Raw genomic sequence first — 23,303 nt, 5'->3', positions numbered from 1 at the left:
CTCTTAACCTTTGTGTAATAAAGCTTTCACATTTTAACCACTTCATCCCCGGCGTATTGTCAAATGACGTCCATAGAACGGATCTCCCATCCCGGGCAGGCGTCATGTGACGCCCTCCGCTTCCTGCCGGTAAAGGGGGTGCGCGCATGCACGTGCCCATGTCACTGAGGAGCCGATGCGAGTGCCCAGCGGCCGCGATGTCGGCCGGGCACCCGTGAACACTCCTGACAGAGCAGGAACGTGGATCAGTGTGCGTAAACAAACGATCCACGTCCTGTCAGGGGAGAGGAGACACATTGTGTGTTCCTTGTATGTAGGAACACTGATCGGTCTCCTCCCCCAGTCAGTCCCCTCCCTCAACAGTTAGAACACACAGTGAGGGAACACATTTAACCCCTTGATCGCCCCCTAGTGTTAATGTTTTCCCTGACAGTGACATTTATATAGTAATCAGTGGCTATTTATAGCAGTGATCGCTGTATAAATGTCAATGGTTTCAAAAAAGTGTCTCAAAAGTGTCCGATCTGTCCGCCACAATGTCACAGTCCCAATAAAAATCGCAGATCACTGCCATTACTAGTAAAAAAAAAAAACAATAAAAATGCCATAAATCAATAACCTATTTTGTAGGCGCTCTAACTTTTGCGCAAACCAATCCATATAAGCTTATTGTGATTTTTTTTTTTTTTTTTTTTACCAAAAATATGTAAAAGAATACATATCGGCCTAAACTAAGGAAAAAAAATATATAAATATATATTTTTTAAATTGTGATATTTATTATAGCAAAAAGTAAAAAATATTGTGTTTTTTTTCAAAATTATCGCTCTTTTTTTGTTTATAGTGCAAAAAAAAAAAAACGCAGAGGTGATCAAATACCACCAAAAGAAAGCTCTATTTGTGTGAAAAAAAATGATAAAAGTGTCATATGAGTCCAGTGTTGCATTACCGCGCAGTTGTCATTCAAGTTTGCACTTGCTGAAAGCTCAAAATTGGACTGGGCAGGAAGGGGTTGGGGGTGTTAATTGCCCAGTATTGAATTGGTTAAATGACTTGTAAATTCAATGTAATTTGATATATCAAGAGGCCTTCGTTCAATGCCCATTCCTTTCTTACCCCCTTTTTTTGTTTGACTACTTTGTTTGGGTTGATGACCTCTTGATATAAAGCTGGTTTAGCTGTTTTAGAACACACCCCTCTCTTTACATACCATTCCATTTATGTTATAATTAATTAATAACATTTTGTTGTGCTCCCAATGTGATAAGCTAAAAAATGCTGAGGGTTTAATACTACTGCCATATAATGGCAATGTTAGACATCCAATTGATGATGTGTGTCCAATAATTAAAAATAACATAATCAATACAACTAATTAACATTAATTATTTAAATATAATTATAGTATATTGTTATATTATATTAATTATTTTATTATTTTAATTGATTAATAAATGAATAATAATTATATTATTATAGTGATTATTTTATAATTAGTTAATTAATAAAGAAATAAATTAATAAAAATCATAATAATAATCTATATGCATTATTATACTTAACATATGTGATTATATTATTTAATTATTATATTATTATAATTATTTAATTAAAAATAATGAATAATAAAACTGTATATCCAATACTTATTTAGAGAAAACACTACTCCTTGCCATTGCTGCCTGTATGAACAAGCCAACTGAGCTTAGGGGTAAAATGTGACCCACACCTAATGCGTCAACCTGCGTTGATCTGCATTGATTAATACAGGTTAAATGCATGGACACAGCAAATACTATTGCTATCTAAGTGTTGGGCATGGCATTCGAAGCGCCAAGAAAAAATGGAGGTGTACTGCAGTTTATTGCAACAAACACAATTGCTTTAGAATGCACATTAAAGCACTACAATGTGTTACATTGCACCCTGGCATGTATGTTTTGCTGCTTGGTATACCCACATTTTTCCAATGTCTTTAGGCTGGTCACATGACCAACATGGTCCTCTTCCTCCTTGGCCTTCTCCTGGCCCCATGAGGTCCTCAATGACAGAGAAAGCTGAGCTGATGCATGGAGTGTGGAAGGGTTAGAACCTCTGTCAGATATTACTGTCTGTGGACAACCTTCACTTCCAGTCCCAATAAGAAAAAGTAAAGAAAAAAAGTGATGGAAACTCTTTCCAAATAGGTATCAGTAAAAAGGTGACCATGGCTCTACTCCTTCCCAGCTGTGGCTAGAGTTCCACTTTAAGCACTGCTGTTACTTGGAGAATGTATACCTCTAGGACAGTGATGGTGAACCTTGGCACCCCAGATGTTTTGGAACTACATTTCCCATGAGGCTCATGCACTCTGCAGTGTAGTTGAGTATCATGGGAAATGTAGTTCCAAAACCTCTGGGGTGCCAAGGTTCACCACCACTGCTCTAGGACAAGTTCACTTCAGGCTGATCACAGCTCTAATCCAGAAGACCTCATGCTCTGCGTCTCCATCCCCCCAGGTTCTGTATTAAGGTGACAGATGAAGAATTTTCCCACTTACTGGAGAGAATTCCGGTCGATCAACATGGAGCCATCAGATACCTGGACTTCATGGCCAAGTTCGATAGCGGGTAAAGAATGAAATGGAAAACCATCTCTGAGAGATAAGAGATCGCTATCAGCAGATGAGGCTTTTGATTGGCAGATGAAAAACATTTTATCTACAGGATTTATATTTATGGAGATTGATACAAAGTATCTATTGTTACAGTATTGTGTGTTTAGAGAATGGTGAGACACTGCCCTCCCCTGGTCATATTCAAGCATGACAGTCCAACTTTTTGTACTGTGTAAAATTTCAAAAGTCCAATTTCTGTAATACTGATCTGACTGTCTGCAATAGACAACTTCAGGGCTGTCATCTTCATCCCAGCTTTACTACTCACTGAATCTCTGACCCAGATAAAGCGCACATACTTTTCACTGGCTGCATTATCATGCTTTGTGCAGTATCACTGCATAGAAAAGACAGGATCTGTATCGCAGCCCCACAGCCTAGGCCTTTAAAGTAGATGTAAACACCTTAAAGTGTTACTAAACCCACAACAGTACAATCAGTCTGTATATGCAGTAAAGCATTCTTGTTATACTCACTGTGGAACCTAAGGGGTTAATCCTCTGCATTGTGTAAAAAAGCTGTTTGATTCTGTCTTCTCTGATCCTCCCCTTCTTCCACAGTCCCCAACCCATCTCCTGATAGAACAGAGCCTTGGGGGTACTCTGTACATGCTCAGATTGGTGTGTATTGCTAGAGATTTTTTTTTGTTGCTAGAGAGTGCATGTGATCAGCACAGGGCCAATCAGCACTGTCCAGACAGAGGGTCGGGGGTCCTGCAGCCTCAAACGACAATCAGGGGATAATGAAAACTCTTCCTAAAAAGCTTTACCCAGACACTAAAGCTGGGTTCACACTAAGAGGGCATGCAGCTCACAGCAGGGGTCCGGTGCGTCCCTGTTCTCTGTTTCAGGGACGAATCTGGCCCTGAAATGGAGCCAAAGACGCACATGACTTCTGTGCAATCTGCTCCGCAGCCGCAACGGAGCTGCGTGAACCGGCTCCATAGAGAGCTGGTCACAGTCTCCTGTCCTGCGAATTGAATTCGGAGAATTACGCATCCAATTCGCACTAGTGTGAACCCAGCCTGATAGAAATCATAAGACTGCTGTGTACCGCTGATGAGAAAAGGTATTTAGCAGTTTATATTTACTAAAATAATTGCATTCCCATGTTCTGTGTACTGTGAGAGACCAGATATAGTGAATACAGGGTCCCGGGTTTAGTAACACTTTAATGTAAATTCAAAAGTAATTTCCAAACTTGCACCTTTAACCACTTCCCGCTGGGAGGGCGTACGTGGCTGTCCTCCCGCTTCAGTGGTTATACTGGGATGTCTGCACCCACAGGCATCAACCTGATATTCTTCTTTTCAGCTGGCGATTTTCTGCACCGTAAAAACAATCATAGCGTCGTTTCAGCCGCTTGATTGTTCTTACAGGCGGCTGGGGGGGACATCCCCACCCTCCCACCACCCTCCAGTGCTTCTGCCGGCTCGCCTGTGCTATCACCGAGCTGGAGAAGGAATTTGCCTGCGCCAGAAGTTCACCATAGAGATTTCCGAGGTACAGATGGTCCCCGGTCATCTCTATGACTCTCGGAGGCCCGGGCGCGATGTTATGACATCACGACAGTTGTAAATGCTGCCGTGTACTCAGCTGAAAAGCCAAGATGGTTCTGTTTTGTTTTTTGATCTCAGGCTTTCCAGCCTGGAGGAGAGATGTGGGGTCTTATTGACTAAGTAGAGAATAATTTATGTGTGATCAGTAAATGTGTCTGCATTCACATCCATATACCACAAACAGAAATAAAGTTACTTTTCTCTAAATACAGGGATGAGAATTTGAGTCTGTGGAGTGGAAACAAAACAATTCTGACCAACTGTAGCCAAAAACCCCAAAAAATCAATAAAGTCAGCGCTAAAGGGAAGAGCGACAAACCGCAAGGGAAGAGTGTGGAGCAGGTAAATAAAGATGATAACTATTTTTATGTAATATATATATATATATATATATATATATATATATATATATATATATAGGGAAAAAAAATATATATATATATATACACATACAGTGCTCATAAGTTTACATACCCTGGCAGAATTTATGATTTATTGGCCATTTTTTAGAGAATACGAATAATAACACAAAAACTTTTCTTTCACTCATGGTTAGTGTTTGGCTGAAGCCATTTATTATCAATCAACTGTGTTTACTCTTTTTAAATCATAATGAAAACAGAAACTACCCAAATGACCCTGATCAAAAGTTTACATACCCTGGTGATTTTGGCCTGAAAACATGCACACAATTTGACACAAAGGGGTTTAAATGGCTATTAAAGGTAACCATCCTCACCTGTGATCTGTTTGCTTATAATTAGTGTGTGTGTATAAAAGGTCAATGAGTTTCTGGACTCCTGACAGACCCTTGCATCTTTCATCTAGTGCTACACTGACATTTCTGGATTCTGAGTCATGGGGAAAGCAAAGGAATAGTCAAAGGATCTGCAGGAAACCAAACCTTGGTCAGGTAGACCAACTAAAATTTCAGCCACATCTGCCAGGAAAATTGTTTGGGATGTAAAGAAAAACCCACAAATAACTTCAGGTGAAATACAGGACTCTCTGAAAACATGTGGTGTGGCTGTTTCAAGATGCACAATAAGAAGCTGTCATTGATGTTAAAGGGGGCAATAAACGGTATTAAGAACTGGGGTATATAAACTTTTAATCAGGGTCATTTGGGTAGTTGCTGTTGTCATTATGATTTAAAAAGAGTAAACACAGTTGATTGATAATAAATGGCTTCAGCCAAACACTAACCATGAGTGAAAGAAAAGTTTTTGTGTTATCATTCATATTCTCTGAAAAATGGCCAAGAAATCATAAATTCTGCCAGGGTATGTAAACTTATGAGCACAACTGTGTACATGTGTGTGTGTATATATATATATATATATATATATATAAACACACCGGGTAAAATAAGTATTGAACACGTCACCATTTTCTTCAGTAAATATATTTCTAAAGGTGCTACTGACATGAAATTTTCGCCACATGTCGGCAACAACCCTTGCAATCCATACATACAAAGAAACCAAAACAAATACGTTCAGAAATGAAGTTATGTGTAATAAATTGGAATGACACAAGGAAAAAGTATTGAACACGCTAACTGAAATGTATTTAATACTTCATACAAAATCCATTGTTGGTAATGATAGCTTCAAGATGTCTCCTGTATGGAGAAACTAATCACATGCTTTGCTCAGGTGTGATTTTGGCCCATTCTTCCACACAGTCTTCAAAGCTTGAATGTTCCGTGGGCCTCTTCTATGAACTCTGATCTGATCTTTAGCTCGACAGGTGCCCCTTTGAACTGATGGGGCCCAGGCCTGGTGCAGGAGGGCCAGCTGTACTGCCTTATCAGCGGCCCTGACTGTCCTTATAAGGTGGCACTTTATTCCCTTATTAGGATATACTTTTCCTTACTAGCAGAGTCTGTCTCATAGGGAGGCCATAGGGTGCAATACCTCCCCAAAATTCATAACCGCCCCTCTTCGTGTCATACATGGGACACCATACAGCATCCTATCATTTCTTCCATGGTAAATGTTCCTAACAAGTGAAGTTACAATGCACCCTCTGGTGGGCAGGACTTTTTTTTAGCTGGAACATGGGAGAACACAGTTCTGACACCTCCCACACTGAATGTATGTAATGGCAAGGGGTGCTGGAGTGTGCTGGAGAGCGTATTAATGCTGGCTGCTGGGGGATCTATTGTTGCTGGGGGGTCTATTATTATTGGATCTATTGTTGCTTGGGGGTCAATTGTTGCTGGAAGAGATCTACTGTTGAGGGAGGGGGTCTAATGTTACTAGCTGCTGGAGAGTCTATTGATGCTGGCTGCTGGGAGATCTTTTGTTGCTGCCTGGGGTGATATTTTATTGTGGGGGTCCATTGTTGCAGGGTGGTCAAATGCTTTTGGGCAAATCTATTGTTGCTGTCTGTGGGGGATCTACTTTACTACTTTTCTTGTTATTAACAAATTTCATACAAATTATTTAGCCCCACAAAATGATACTTGTCTCTGTATTCTCTAAAAGGGGTGCTGTTGGAAGGTGGGAAGGGGGTGGAACCAAGGAACGGTGCTCGGAGGTGGGTAGGGGGTGGAACCAAGGAACGGTGCTTGGAGGTGGGTAGGGGGTGGAACCAAGGAACGGTGCTCGGAGGTGGGTAGGGGGTGGAATCAAGGAACGGTGCTTGGAGGTGGGTAGGGGGTGGAACCAAGGAACGGTGCTTGGAGGTGGGTAGGGGATGGAGACAAGAAGTGACTCAGATGAGGGGGAGTTCCTGCACCTATTCTCTGTGAAAAAAAGCCCTACTGTTGGATGTTTGGTGTCAGTTGTTCTTACTACACCAATGACATCACAGGGAGTGGAGAGTCTTGCTCCATGTTGCCCCTCTGCAGCCTTTCAAGGCATGTGCAACCTTTTTAAAAACAATAAAAGCATATTTCCATAAGAGGAAAAACATGCTTTTAATATTTTTTTGGAATCAAACCTGAAAAGCATGGCAACCGTGATCAGTAGATTGGGGGTACAAGTCACAGGCTCCTGAAGGCTCATCCTCCAGCCCTAGGTTTGTACGGAGGACTGAACCTTCAGTTATGGAGTTTCAGGAGGTATCAATGGACTACACGTGCAGTGGCATCATGGTACTTGTGCTCCATTAAGAAGTACAGTGGCAGATGGGACTTGTAGTCTCTCCATTCACCAATCTCTATTAATAGATGACATGGCTATGTTGCGAAAGGTGGACTGTGCCTTTAAGTAGGATCCCCATTGAATCCTATACCTGACCTGACATAACATAAGAGGGGAAACCCAGCAGAATTCACTATAGGGGACCTCTGCAACTACCAGTTCACCTGTACACTGGCGGAGAGAATAATAGACTCCACTCTGTCCAATCACCAGTGGAATGGATTTTCCTTTCCTTGCTCAGTTCTTTTGTTGTGTAGCCATGGGAAAAATTAATCATTGTAGAAATGGCAAAACTCAGTAAAATTTTGAGGATCGAACAGATTATAACAGTAAAGTTGCAACTTCAGCATAAAACATTATCGTTTTTCAGCTTACTGGAGTCATCAAACATCTCGTTAAGAATAATTATGAATTTCTCGAAAAGAATTTTAATGAGATGGATCCCATGAATACCAGGAGGATGACAGCAGAGAGCCTGTACCAGCTGCTGAAAAGGTAAATCGACTATGCAGTCAGTATCCGGTAGAAATTCTTATGGTGATACAGATTGCCTGTCGATCCTTCTAGTAGATCCCTTATTTTTCCACTTTCTGTAATGCCCTGTACACACGAGCGAAATGTCTGACAGAAAAGTCCGACGGAAGCTTTTCATCGTCTATTCCGATCGTATGTAGGCCTCATCAGACTTCTCTTTTCGAAAATTCTGACGGACCTAGAAATGAAACATGTTCTAAATTTTTCTGACGGAACCAATTCCTATCGGGAAAGCTGATCGCCTGTATGCTGTTCCGACAGACCAAAAACGTCGCATGCTGTGAAGCAAGTACGAGATGGAAGCTATTGGCTACTGGCTATTGAACTTCCTTTTTCTAGTCCCGTCGTAAGTGTTGTACGTCACCGCGTTCTGGACGGTCGGACTTTGGTTGGACTTTGGGTTGACCGTGTGTAGGCAAGACCGCTTGAATGGAATTCTGTCGGAGTTCCGTTGGAGAAACCTTCGGAGTTTCCGACGGCAAAACGGTCATATGTACACGGCATAAGAGGCCACTCTGTCCAGGAATAGTGAGAGTTGCTTGGAACGAAGCATATAATACTGCCGGGGGTGCTTACAATGGTCATCTTCTATTCATATGGTTTGAACTTTTTTCCCAAAAGAATAAATAAAATGTTGCTATAACTGTTTAAAAATCTTAGCTGACTTTGGGCTTTAATTTGTATGCCTTTTACTTAAAGTTGATTAAAAATGTTGTGCCTATATAATACTAATAAGACTGCCCTGTCCATAGTGACAAAGGTGATGACTGGTTTCACTGCACTATTGTGCGGGACATGGTATTAAAAAATACCTGCCATGGGGATAGTAGTACCGACATATACTTGCCATGGCTGGGGGACATGGTATTAAAAAATGCCAGCCATAAGGAACATGTTATTAAAAAATACCTTCCCAAGGGATCATGGTATTTAAAAATACCTGCAGTGGTGTACATGGTATTAAAATACCTGCCATGGGGAACATGTTGTTAAAAAATACCAGCCTTGGGGATCAAGGCAATAAAAAATACCTATCAAGGGGATAAAGGTAATAAAAAATACTGTACCTATCAAGGTAATAAAAAATACATACCATAAAGGGGCTCATGGTATTAAAAAATACCTGCCATGGGGATCACTGTATGAAAAAAATGCCTGCTATGGGAATCAGTGTGAAAAAATATTTGCCCTCAGGATCACTGTATGAAAAAAATACATGTTATGGGAATCACTGGATGAAAAAAAACCTGCCCTCGGGATCCTGGTATTAAAAAATATTTGTCATAGATATATCATGGTAATTAAAAATACTTGCCATGATGGGGATCATGGTATTAAAAAATACCTGCCATGGGGATGATGGTTTGAAAAAACAACATAAAACATATAAACAGCGCAGTGAGAAACCTTGTCCTAATGTCCCATGTATCATGGAAGATGCATAGCCTGAACAGGGCTGAGGTTGTGGCAATGATCCCCCCCCCCACTCTCTTTTTTTCTTGTGAGGTATGAAAAAAAATACCTGCCCTCGAGGGTCAGGATATTAAAAAATGCCTGCCACGGAGGACCTGGTATTGAAAGATACCCTTCAGTGGGCAAAGGGCCTTTTTATGTGGCTTACAGGGCAACCTTGAAACTTCATAAATCCTTTAACTTGCTTTAGGGATGGCCTACAGCTGCCTGTGATGTGTCAGGTAAGTACGATGTAGTCCTTCAAAAAAAAAAAAAAAAAAAAAGCTGGGAATTTAAAGGGTCCAAACTGCCACGTTAATTTGGACGCTCTGCAAACCAAGAAAGTTCTGGGTTTACCTCAAACCCACATTTGACCCAAAATGAAATCTCATCCCCATTAGCTAGCTGGTACCAAGATTATACGACAAAACACCTGTATGTAATTCCCCCTTCTAGATGTGGTATTCACCCAGAAATGTCCAGAGAAGAGGTTGGAAAAGTCTGGAAAACTTTGATGCAAAACCAGGACCAGACGGTGGATTACTTCCAGTTCGTCAGACACTTTGGCTTTTCCATCAAGTCCTCCTGTTTTCCCAATGCTAAAATCTCTCCACCAGTCAGAGGTGACTGCGATTGCCTGATCCGCTCTCTGAAACTGAATTCCGACACCAAGATCATCGCCAATTTCCTGCAGACCAAGGTAGGAGAAGCAAGCCCAGCATCCGTGCTCTCAGTATAATTGTTTCTGGACTGTCTGTTGTAGAATGTTTGCTGTTTACAAAAATTGGTCATTGTCATTTGGAAGTGTGACTTTGTTTTAATGAGTAGCAGGCAGGACTTACTGATGTGTGAAAGCATCATGACCAATTTATGGTCAACTGCCATTTAATGAAATTATAGACCCCCCCCCCCCTCCCCTCAAGCAGCAGAAAAGTATGAGATAGGGTCATGTGATGTCTTAAAGCGGAAGTAAACCCATCCATAGAACGTGCCGGAAATGTAACACTCCCATTGGTTGTGCTATCAACCAAACTGTCAAACCATGCAATGGCTGGTGTCATAACTGATCACGTGCAGCGTCATGCCAGTTGTAGATTAAACAGAGGCAAAGATGGCAGCTTCCTTGTCTGAAAACAATAGGGGGGTTTACTTACACTTTAAATGCCACCTATCTCTGGATTTAGTTTGTAGTGTCTGGGCATATTCTCCCCCTTACACTATATTACCAAAAGTATTGGGACGCCTACCTTTACATGCACATGAACTTTAATGTCGTCTTAGTCCGTAGAGTTCTGTATTGAGTTGGCCCACTCTTTGCAGCTATAACAGCTTCAACTCTTCTGGGAAGGCTGTCTATGGGAATGTTTGACCACTTTTCCAGAATCGCATTTGTGAGGTCAGGCACTGATGTTGGATGAGAAGGCTTGGCTCGCAGTCTCCTCTCTAATTCATCCCAAAGGTGTTCTATCAGCTTGAGGTCAGGACTCTTGCTTTGTGCACTGTTCCAAATCATTGAATGGAGGAGGATTATGGTGTGGGGTTGTTTTTCAGGGGTTGGGCTTGGCCCCTTAGTCCCAGTGAAGGGAAGTTTCATGCTCCCAACTTTGTGGGAACAGTATTTGTCTCACTGCTGATTGGCTGGATAAGCCACCCAATCCAGTGTCATTGGTTGCATTGGTTTCCAATGGGAAAAGCCCAGTATCCTGGTGACAACTGCCTCATAGGGGATCCCTCTTACTTTGCAGAGATTCCCTCTTCCTGTTGTATTTACAAGACAGGATGTAAAGGGCAGAACCTCTAGGTCTGGTACAGAGGCTGATATACCTCTGTCCCAAATACTTACAAAGAAGTCAAAAAACAATTGCCCATGGGACTTTCTTTGGAGGTCATAAAAGCACAGAGTGAGAATTAAAAAAAAGTCTAAAACTTTATTTAGAACATATTAGATTAAAATAGATTAAAAGCATTGACATGCATTAGGAATATATATTTTTTTTTACAATTTTCCACATTTCAGTACAAAATTATAATAATTATTCATACAAAAAATCATCAATCATTTTACCAATCAACAGAAGAAGATGGAAAACATCATAAATCTCAATGTGTTTCATGAAACATGGTTCACTTCATAAGTAGTTTGATGTTGCTAATAGGATGGGGTTATTTATTATAACTGGAGAGTGCAAAATGATGCAGCTGTCACTGTGCATGGTAGCCAATCAGCTCCTAACTTCAGCTTGTTCAATTAAGCTTTGACAAAAAATTTAATCTGGAAGCGAATTAGTTTCTATGCAGAGCTGCATCAGATTTTGCACTCTCCAGTTTTAGTAAATCAACCCTTGTGTCTGTAAGTTAATTATCAAAGTCACAAATCAAACAATACATACTTAAAGTGGAGGGCCACCCTAAAAAAAAAAATTGTACCAAAAATCTTAAAAAAACATTTTACTTGAAACCGTTGTTGCTAGGCAGTCTTCCTAATCTGCCTCTTCCTATTCCACAGCGTGTCCTGCTCCTCAGTGAGCGGCCCCATTGCCTTCTGGGAACTGTGTGTGTTCCCAGAAAACCACGGGGCCATTCAAAGAGCGCCTATCACGCGTGCGCAGTAGGAAACTGGCAGTGAAGCCGCAAGGCTCCACTGCCTGTTTCCCTTACTTAGGATGGCAGGGCCGGGACCCGAGACCCGATCGCGGGCACCCAGGACAGGTAAGTCTACTTATTTAAGTGTTTGTAGTTGCTGACTTTTAAAAAAAAATTATTCTGGCCGGGATCCCGCTTTTAAGAATATTGAATCACCCCTGAAAAAAATGTGGGATAAAACATGAACACTTACCACTAAACTTAGTTCTTTTAAACCACGGCCACTGTGTTCAGTCAGTGGTAAGTGTTCATGTTTTATCCCCAATTTTTTTCAGGGGTGATCCAATATTCTTAAGTATGTATTGTTTGATTTGTGATTTTGATCATTTTAACTTTAACTTACAGACACCCTGTGAGCAACACCAAACTCCTGATGAAGAACCAGAAAAAGCAAAAAATAAGCAGATTAAACTTCAGCTGTTTTTAAAGGAATTTCACTTTTAATTTAAAAGTTTTTCTCTAACTTCCTGTTGCATCTCTGGGGCAAGAAGTGAAGGGAAATCAACTACAGTGGAACCTCGGATTGGGAGTAACGCGATTTACGAGCGTTTCGCAATACGAGCTGTTTTTTTTTCAAAATCCCGACTCGCATTTGGCCAGAGGTGCAGGCGGAGCCAATGACACTCAGAGCCGCTCGGAAACTCTCCGTTCCAGAGTGTCTCTGAGCGTCTCCGAGTGTCTCCGGCGCCCCCACATCTCTGGCCACATGCGGTACTGCATAGACAAGCAGTGGCTGTGGAACGGATTATCTGAGTTTCCATTATTTCCTATGGGGAAACTTGCTTTGATATACGAGTGCTTTGGATTACAAGCATTCTTCTGGAACGAATTATGCTCGCAATCCAAGGTTTTACTGTAAACGTATATAGCAAAAAAAACCCTGACAATATTTTTATTACTTCCCTCCTCTATTTAAAATGAACAAGAAGTTTTGGCAATAAGTACACTTTCATTTTGTGTCCTGTACAGATGCCTTTTTCCAATCATCTAACCCAATGGTCACCAAACGGCCCTTGCTTGCCCTTAGCCAGCTTTTGATTCATTTTTTCTTATATAAGGCACTATTTCTCAGCCATTATTCCTCCCACTGACACCAACTGTGAGGTTAATATTCCTTGCACTGACACCAGCAGTGGTGTACTATTCCTCCTACTGATACCAATGATGGAGCACTATTCCTCCTACTGATACCAATGATGGGGCACTATTCCTCCTACTGATACTGTGATAGGACACTATTTCTTCTATTGATACCAATTATGGGGCACTATTCCTCCTACTGATACCTATAATGGGGCACTTTTCCTCCTAATGATACCATGATGGGGAACTATTCCTCCCACTGATACCAATGATGGGGCACTATTCCTCCCACTGATACTGTGATAGGGCACTATTCCTCCTACTGATACCAATAATGGGGCACTATTCCTCCTACTGATACCAATAATGGGGCACTTTTCCTCCTACTGATACCATGATGGGGAACTATTCCTCCCACTGATACCAATGATGGGGCACTATTCCTCCCACTGACACCAATGATGGGGCAGAAAAGGTCCTGGACTGCCACACTCCGTAGAAAAGGCATCTTTATTGTGAAAAAATGAAAAAAAATTTCAAAATCCAACATACAGTCAAATCAAACGTGGACAAAGCAGGGATCAAAGGCTAACACGTTTCACATCATTTGATGCTTACTCATACCTAAATAGCTATGAGTAAGCATCAAATGATGTGAAACGCGTTAGCCTTTAATCCCTGTTTTGTCCACGTTTGATTTGACTGTATGTTTGATTTTTTTTTTTTTTCACTGCCTTTTCTACTTTTCTGCGGCAGCCAAGGACCTTTTCTTCTCTACAGACTTGTGCAGAGCCAGCACCTGAGAGTTCGGGGTAAGGCGGGAGCATTTGTTCAGGTGCGGAGGCTTAGTGAGCGCCATTCCTTTTTCACCAATGATGGGGCACTATTCCTCCCACTGATACCAATGATGGGGCACTATTCCTCCTACTGATACCAATGATGGGGCACTATTCCTCCTACTGATACCAATGATGGGGCACTATTCCTCCTACTGATACCAATGATGGGACACTATTCCTCCCCCTCCTACTGATCACAGTGGCTAAGTAATATTTTTTACTCCAATGACCACCAAGTCTGATACATTGTGGTTGACTTATTAAAACTGGAGATTGCAAAATCTGATGCAGCTCTGCATAGTAACCAATCATCTTCTAACTTTAGCTTGTTCAATTAAGCTTTGACAAAAAAAAAAATGGAAGCTAATTGATTTTTATGCAGAGCTGCACCAGATTTTGCACTCTCCACTTTTATTTGAAAAAAAATTCCCACTATGTACTCTGGGGCACTGACGCTGGGGCAGTTTCTATTCTCACAGCCACAGTTGGGCCCTCCTAAAGTCTGAGGGATAGTAAACTAGTGCTTTGCTTAGAAAATTCAGAGACTCTTATGCCGCGTACACACGGTCGGACTTTTCGTCTACAAAAGTCCAACGGACGCTGACGGACTAAAGCTGGCTGGTAATCCGATCGTGTGTGGGCTTCTCCGGACTTTCAACGGACTTTTTCAGCCTCAAATCCGACGGACTTTAGATTTGAAACATGCTTCAAATCTTTCCGACGGACTCGAGTCCGGTCGAAAAATCCGCTCGTCTGTATGCTAGTCTGACGGACAAAAACCCACGCTAGGGCAGCTATTGGCTACTGGCTATCAACTTCCTTATTTTAGTCCGCTGTACGTCATCACGTAAGAATTCGACGGACTTTTGTGTGATCGTGTGTAGGCAAGTCTGTTCGTTAGAAAGTCCGCCGCAAGTCCGTCGAAAGTCTGTCGGACAGGCTGTCGGACTTTTGTAGCTGAAAAGTCCGACCGTGTGTACGCCCCACTAGTCTAACCATACAACAGGTGGAAGACTCCATCTTGGCTGCCCTGTGCACCAACAGGGCTGGGAAAAAAAATTCCTCAAAACCTGGAAGGGTTACTTAAGAGAGAAGTTTATCTTTATGACTATATTTCATGTTACACCCCTGTTTAGGGTGATGATCACATATCCCTTTCACCCCGAACCCCCCCCCACCTTACAGAATACAAGGTTTCTTCTCCCTGCCGGCTCCATTAAAATTTGGCGTGCCAGTGCTTGACTCTGCCCACACAATTCATTTGTTCACAGGTATTTGTGAGTTAGAAAAACCACCACAGCCAGTGGCTTTTGTAACTCACAAATACCTGTGATGCCACCACAGCAGATGGACTCCTGGTTTTCAATCCTCATGAAACATGGTGCCATTCCTCAGCCCCTGACCCCCAAAACCAACCCCCTCCTTACTGGTGCTTCTCCCCATAGCCTTCTGTTTCATTTAGAATTCTGTGTTCCTGTGCTGTATCCTCTTTTCAGAGAGAATGATGAATGAAGAGACTACAAGTCCCATCTTCCACCGCGGCACAGGGACTCGTCGTTATCAATGGAGCACAAGTGTGGTAAGGTCACATACTGGTAGTCCATTGATACTTCCTCTGGCCCAGTAGCTGAAGGCCCTTGCCTTGGTACAGACCTGTCACTGGAGGAACAACCTGCAGGAGCTATAATATTTCACCCGTAATCCTCTAATTGCAGTGCATTGCTTGACAGGCTGGCTTGCAAAAAAATAAAAAATTGAATAAAATTTTATATTAAAGCAATATTAAACCCAAAACCAAAAATGTAATATATGTGATATTAGATGTGGTGGCTGCATTAGTTTTCTTTTTTTTTTGTTTAAGGCTTTTCCCCCCTCTGTTTTTATCTGGTGATCTGGCCATAACACACCTCCTATTTTAGAGCACCTCCACTCTGGATGAAGGAGCACAGGGGGCATCTTTAAACAGCAGCATTGTCAGTCTGGGGGGGAGGGGAGTGTTGGATGTACTAGCAGATTTAAATACACTAACGAAATGAAGCCAAACTCCAGCTCACACTTTATAATCAGTTACAGTCAACTGTTTTTCCTTTTGGAATAAAGGTTTTGCATAAATAAATAAAAGCTGAACACTGTAAGCACCCCTGCCAATGGTAAATGGTTTGTCTCATCCATGTAAACTGATACATCTGGAAGAGAGCTTGTGCTTTTGAAAAACAACAGACGTACTGGCTGAATCACCAGATGGAAATAGAAGAAAGCAAGCCTAAAAAAGGAAAAAAATGCAGCCATCACATCTAATGCCGCGTACACACGACCGGACTTTACGGCATACTTTGCCCGGCGGACTTTACGACGGACTTTCCAAATGAACGGACTTACCTACACACAATCAACCAAAGTCCGACGGATTCGTACATGATGACGTATAACCGGACTAAAACAAGGAAGTTCATAGCCAGTAGCCAATAGCTGCCCTAGCGTCGTTTTTTGTCCTTCGGACTAGCATACAGATGAGCGGACTTTTTGACTGGACTCGAGTCCGTCGGATAGATTTGAAACATGTTTCAAATCTAAGTCCGTCCAACTTTTGAGAAAACAAAGTCCCCTGGAGCCCACACACGATCAAATTGTCAGACGAAATCCGGTACTGTGACGTCAGCCGACAGCAGGCTTCAGCCTGCTGTCTGCAGAAAACAGGTCACAGGAGTGCCGTTTGTTCAGAAGTACAGCCAAAACAAGCTTTGGCTGTACTTCGCCTTTAATATAAATGCCTTTACCAGCAGTGGATCTAAATCAGGTTCCCTGGCTGTACTTGTGACAGAGCTGTGTAAATCACAAGACTGCATGGACAAAAATATAAATCTTTGGAGTTCAGCTTTAAAAGTCAGTTTCAATGTATTTCTCTGTGATATCACTAACCATAAATTCCACATTTATTGAGAAATAAATCCTCCAGCTCTCTGTCCTTTTTTTTTCCCCCGAGCACTAAATCAGTCCCAGTGTAAGGGAAATATACAATATTACTTGTCCCTGTCCATAGACTGCCAGCGTTCCCAAGATAAAGGGATAGCCCATCCATAAATTGATAGAAACATTGTATCTTCCGAGACACTGTTCCCATTTCATCCACAATTAGTCTGCTCCAAAGAAAGAGGACATAGGAGGACAATGGGCCCAGTGTGCGAGAAAGACATTGACGGGCCGGCTAATGGAGCGGAGAATAAAGAGCCCCGATCCTAATCGGGGAGAGCTTTTATTTGTCTGTACGGGTTAAGGTGGGAAATCGGAGAAGGAGATGTTATAGACCCCAATGTTATATAATGAGCATCAGGACTCAATGGAGCGGACTGCGGGGCTAATCATGTTTGTAAGTGGGCCGCTGCGGCGCTTTGTCCTGTAAATGCGGGATCGTTCCGAGATATGTTAACTCTCAAACTCCCAGTCAGATCCAATAAAACTGTTTAGACTGGAAATCCGCTGGAACTTGCGTACAAAATTTTGAGAGCTAAAAATTCATAAAGCTGCAATTTAATCTGCTTATATTTTGACTTCCCTGGTTCCCCCTTCCCAGCAACATGCTAATGAAACGTTTAAATAAAACTTTTCCATTTCATTAGATACCTTATGTTAGGTTCATTGATGCCATCACTGGCTCTCTGTGCTTCTCTATGCATTGCAGATCATGGCTAGTGGGCGGGTGCCGTACATAGCTTTCTGAAAACATCACAGCGCCCTGCCTCAGTACTCCTCTCAAGGGGCTCAGCTCTGAAGCAGTGAGTGGCCAATCGTGAGGCTGTTTTGCAAATTTCAAAATGCCTTGATGGTGGATGTCAGTATGGAGGAGTGGGCATTCCTAAGCCAGGTGTATTTGCTTGCATCCTAGTTAAAGCCCACATGTAATGCTAAGCCTCCCTGATTGAAAGAACAGATATCCAATGAATGAACAGAGTGGGCCAAGGACAGTCAAGCTGGGACAGAAAGAGCTCAATGATGCTGGACGCCCTCCAGCCAGGAAATTAGGTGGACTCTGTCTGATTTGCTGTAGCTTCTAATGTACACAATGAAGCTATGCTAACTCCCACATGTGATGCTGAGCCTCTATGATTGGAAAAACTAAAATCCAATAAATGAAAGGGGAGGCCCAGGCACAGTCAGGCTGAGGAGGAAAAGCCTAGATCAGGGGTGTCAAACTCAATTTCATCAGCAGTGTGGTTGCCATCAAAGGGACAGTTAATCTGTGGTGTGCTATGTACAGAGTGCAGGGTTCAGGATTATGCTACATACAGAGTTATGTGCGCTATGTACAGAGTGCAGCGTTCAGGAGTGTGCTACATACAGAATGCAGGGTTCAGGAGAACAGAGTGCAGCATTCAAGATTACACTATGTACAGAGTGCAGGGTTCAGGATTATGCTATGTACACAGTGCAGGGTTCAAGATTACGCTATGTACACAGTGCAGGGTTCAGGATTACGCTATGTACACAGTGCAGGGTTCAGGATTACGCTATGTACACAGTGCAGGGTTCAAGATTACGCTATGTACAGAGTGCAGGGTTCAGGATTATGCTATGTACACAGTGCAGGGTTCAGGATTATGCTATGTACACAGTGCAGGGTTCAAGATTACGCTATGTACAGAGTGCAGGGTTCAGGATTACGCTATGTACACAGTGCAGGGTTCAGGATTGCGCTATGTACAGAGTGCAGGGTTCAAGATTACGCTATGTACAGAGTGCAGGGTTCAAGATTACGCTATGTACAGAGTGCAGGGTTCAGTATTTTGCTATGTACAGAGTACAGGTTTTAGGATTACACTGTACAGAGCGCAGGGTTCAGGAGTGCACGACCTACAGAGTGCAGAGTTCAGGAGTGTGCTAAGTACAGAATGCAGAGTTCAGAAGTGCGTTATGTACAGAGTGCAGGGTTCAGGATTATGCTATGTACAGAGTGCAGAGTTCAGGAGTGCACTACGTACAGAGTGCAGAGATTGTGGATTACACTATGTACAGAGTTCAGGAGTATGCTACGTACAGAATGCAGAGTTCAGAAGTGCGTTATGTACAGAGTGCAGAGTGCAGGATTACGATATGTACAGAGTGCAGAGTTCAGGGGTGCCCTATGCACAGAGTGCAGTGTAAAGGAGTGCGCTACATACAGAGTGCAGGGTAAAGGGGTGCACTACATACAGAGTGCAGATTTTAGGGGTACGCTATGTGTGCTATAGAAGGCTTCTGTGTTTGCAAATGATAGCGGGGAGTTTAGCTTGAGAGCCAGAGGAGCAATAGCGTTCCTCCATGTACCCCTGGCTGCAAAACCGGGGGGGGGGGGGGCACATGACAAGGCCTGGTGGGCTGGATTTGGCCCATGGGCCTTGTGTTTGACATATGTGGACTAGATAACGCTGGATGTCCTCCAGCCGGAAAATCAGTTAGGCTTTATCTGACTGTGCACTGGGGAGATTCACCCTCTTTATTCGTCCTGGTGACAACAGAAAGTGATTAGCGTGCAATTTTGCAAAAGGGTCAGGGACTTTTTGCGCATTTCTTGCTCATAGGGTAGTCTATTAAAACAAATGGGCTATCCTATACATTATTTGCAGGAATTCCCAGGGATTTCCTCTCACTCCCTGTTTTGGCTGTGGCAAAGGAAGTGAAGGGAAATCTCCCCAATGTGACACAGATGGCAAAAAACTTGACAGGTGTTATAACTCTCCCTTACTCTATCCAAAATGAAAAAAAAAAACATGTTGCCTATAGTTCTGATTAAAGTGTCTGGTGTGCTAAATAAACATTTTTAATGCCTTCTTATTCCCAGCTATGGCTGGAAATCATAAAATATCTAATACAGTATGTTATAAAATACAGGTTACTGTCCTGCTTCCTCACCAGGGAGGTACAGCGGGTACTAACGGCATAGGACGTCTGAATTTATTTCTGTGTTTTAGGTCAAGCTCCTCCTACCTGACCTCAGTCAACAGTTCCGGGAATTGGACCCCCAGAATTTGGGATATGTCACCAAAGAAGAATTTCTTGACATCTTGCAGGAGCTGAGCCCAGACCTCACTAAGCACCAGTGTGACACCTTAGCTGCCAAATTCGGACACGGGCCAGACAAGTAAGCAGACACTGTCATGTGATTGGTGGAATATTGACTCAATCGTCTACAAATTCTTCATTCTGTCACTGCAGAATTTCCTATGTGAAGTTCCTTCAGCCCTACCAGACCAAAACCTCCACAATCAGACAGAATGGAGTAAAGGTCAAACCGGTGACCCCTACGAGAGGGCCCATGGATCACAGTCTAAATGTCATCTCCGCCAAACTACGACAGAAGGTAATAAATACGTTTCTGAATGATAGGATATAATAGGTTAAAATGATCAGGGCTGGACTGGGAATAAAAACCAGCCCTGGAAGTAATTTCATACCAGCCCCATAGTATTTTTATACCAGCCCAACCGCATAACGTCGTTATTTTCTTGTTCACAAAAGGGAAAACTATGCATTTTAAAGAACATTTGAAGAGTGTATTATATATAGATAAGAGAGACATGGAATTTACAAACAGCAGCAATTTTTTTCAAGGCAAAAATCATGCTATTTACTGGCACATTTTTTATTGACACTGCAAAAAAAGGTGCCGTAAATGGCAGTTTTCAGTGCAAATATCAATATTTAAGCTATAACTGCTAATAGCAATGTGTTAAGTTAAACAAAAGTCAAAAAACATATTTCTCCATTTACATGAAGGTCAGATTAATATAACCCAACACAGAGTTCCCCCCATATATCAGGAGGATTCCCCTTTACAGTGCAAGGGAACTCTGATATAAAGGGAAACATTGCAGATCATGATCTAAGCGGGAACTCTGATATAAAAGGGGGGCACTGGTGACCAGAGACCCCACTTATATCAGAGTCCACTGCATTCCTCTTTACATCAGAGTTCTCACTTGCACTGTAAGGTGGAATCCTGCAGACTATGATGTAAAGGGGAACTCTGGGAATGTGGGGAGGACTCTGGTGACCAGAGAGTACCTTCCGCAGAAAGAAAACACTAAAGTAAGGGGGTTTACTGATATAAGGGGGAAACCTATATATCAGTGCCCCCTTACAATATTGTATTGACCCCCCCCCCCCCCTCAAGTAGGCCTGGCGGCGCTGTCACTGATCTCCTCTCAGGTGCACCTTACAGGGCTCAGTCAGTCGGCTTCAGCTCGGTGGCTCTGGTTTTATCCCATAGTTTCCTCTCCACAGTCCATACATGTCTGACTTCTCCCATGACCCCCATCCCTGAGGCACTCCCACTGTTGACTCCACTCCAGACTGCAGACGTGATATAAGGCAAGAGATGGTCAGAGGCTGCGGATGGTACAGGGGAGGTCAGAGGCTGCCGATGGTACAGGAGAGGTCAGAGGCTGCCGATGGTACAGGGGAGGTCAGAGGCTGCCGATGGTACAGGGGAGGTCAGAGGCTGCCGATGGTACAGGGGAGGTCAGAGGCTGCCGATGGTACAGGGGAGGTCAGAGGCTGCCGATGGTACAGGGGAGGTCAGAGGCTGCGGAGGGGGGATGACAGGAGGTCAGAGGCTGCAGGGGGGTGACAGGAGGTCAGAGGCTGCAGGGGGGTGACAGGAGGTCAGAGGCTGCGGGGGGGTGACAGGAGGTCAGAGGCTGCGGGGGGGTGACAGGAGGTCAGAGGCTGCGGGGGGGTGACAGGAGGTCAGAGGCTGCAGGGGGGGGGACAGGTCAGAGGCTGCAGGGGGGGGACAGGTCAGAGGCTGCAGGGGGGGGCAGGAGGTCAGAGGCTGCAGGGGGGGGCAGGAGGTCAGAGGCTGCAGGGGGGGCAGGAGGTCAGAGGCTGCAGTGGGGACAGGAGGTCAGAGGCTGCAGTGGGGACAGGAGGTCAGAGGCTGCAGGGGGGGCAGGAGGTCAGAGGCTGCAGTGGGGGCAGGAGGTCAGAGGCTGCAGGCTGGGCAGGAGGTCAGAGGCTGCAGGGGGGGCAGGAGGTCAGAGGCTGCAGGGGGGGCAGGAGGTCAGAGGCTGCAGGGGGGGACAGGTCAGAGGCTGCAGGGGGGGGGACAGGTCAGAGGCTGCAGGGGGGGCAGGAGGTCAGTGGCTGCAGGGGGGGACAGGAGGTCAGAGGCTGCAGGGGGGGACAGGAGGTCAGAGGCTGCAGGGGGGGGCAGGAGGTCAGAGGCTGCAGGGGGGGGCAGGAGGTCAGAGGCTGCAGGGGGGCAGGAGGTCAGAGGCTGCAGTGGGGGCAGGAGGTCAGAGGCTGCAGGGGGGGTGACAGGAGGTCAGAGGCTGCAGGGGGGTGACAGGAGGTCAGAGGCTGCAGGGGGGTGACAGGAGGTCAGAGGCTGCGGGGGGGTGACAGGAGGTCAGAGGCTGCGGGGGGGTGACAGGAGGTCAGAGGCTGCAGTGGGGACAGGAGGTCAGAGGCTGCAGGGGGGGCAGGAGGTCAGAGGCTGCAGTGGGGGCAGGAGGTCAGAGGCTACAGGCTGGGCAGGAGGTCAGAGGCTGCAGGGGGGGCAGGAGGTCAGAGGCTGAAGGGGGGGGCAGGAGGTCAGAGGCTGCAGGGGGGGACAGGTCAGAGGCTGCAGGGGGGGGACAGGTCAGAGGCTGCAGGGGGGGGCAGGAGGTCAGAGGCTGCAGGGGGGGCAGGAGGTCAGAGGCTGCAGGGGGGGGCAGGAGGTCAGAGGCTGCAGGGGGGGGCAGGAGGTCAGAGGCTGCAGGGGGGGCAGGAGGTCAGAGGCTGCAGTGGGGGCAGGAGGTCAGAGGCTGCAGGGGGGGGCAGGAGGTCAGAGGCTGCAGGGGGGGCAGGAGGTCAGAGGCTGCAGGGGGAGTAGGAGGAAGAGGCCACCAGACGAGTACTCACTGCGGTACTTTTAAAAATGGCGCCGCTCGGCGCCATCGTCACTGCGCATGCGCCCGCATTTCCGAGAATTGCCGAGTGTGTACGGACTTTCCCGAGCACGGCTAGCTCGGGAAAGCCCGTACACACTTCCGAGAGTAGCGCTAGCGCATGCGCAGTTGCATGTCATCCTGGCGGCCCCGCGGCCATGTTTCTTTCAGGCGCCGCTGCCCTCACAGCGGCACCAGGGGCAGCCAGACAGCCGGCCCACCGGGGGATTTCCCGGTATCCCGGTAGGCCAGTCCGGCCCTGAAAATGATATAAGAAATTCTAACATATAATAGTGCTATAATATAAAATGTATACAGTATCTCACAAAAGTGAGTACACCCCTCACATTTTTGTAAATATGTGACAACAATGAAGAAATGACACTTTGCTACAATGCAAAGTAGTGAGTGTACAGCTTGTATAACAGTGTAAATTTGCTGTCCCCTCAAAATAACTCAACACACAGCCATTAATGTCTA

The 23,303-nt window shown here is 44.4% G+C and overlaps 1 protein-coding gene across 1 annotated transcript in view; it reads left to right on the top strand.

Annotated features, from left to right (window-relative positions):
• LOC141105776 (EF-hand calcium-binding domain-containing protein 6-like) overlaps positions 1-23,303 on the top strand; it is a 76,076-nt gene that overhangs the window by 48,980 nt on the left and 3,793 nt on the right. Inside the window, exons 12-17 of the mRNA XM_073595889.1 lie at positions 2,499-2,609; positions 4,427-4,556; positions 7,737-7,861; positions 9,809-10,052; positions 19,863-20,032; positions 20,107-20,251. Of these exons, the coding sequence (XP_073451990.1) occupies positions 2,499-2,609; positions 4,427-4,556; positions 7,737-7,861; positions 9,809-10,052; positions 19,863-20,032; positions 20,107-20,251 (925 nt within the window). The remainder of the gene's footprint in view (positions 1-2,498; positions 2,610-4,426; positions 4,557-7,736; positions 7,862-9,808; positions 10,053-19,862; positions 20,033-20,106; positions 20,252-23,303) is intronic.

This window comes from Aquarana catesbeiana, linkage group LG08 (genome assembly GCF_042186555.1).
Source record: "Aquarana catesbeiana isolate 2022-GZ linkage group LG08, ASM4218655v1, whole genome shotgun sequence".
Taxonomy (NCBI): domain Eukaryota; kingdom Metazoa; phylum Chordata; class Amphibia; order Anura; family Ranidae; genus Aquarana; species Aquarana catesbeiana.
This window is presented reverse-complemented; position numbering and strand designations above follow the sequence as displayed.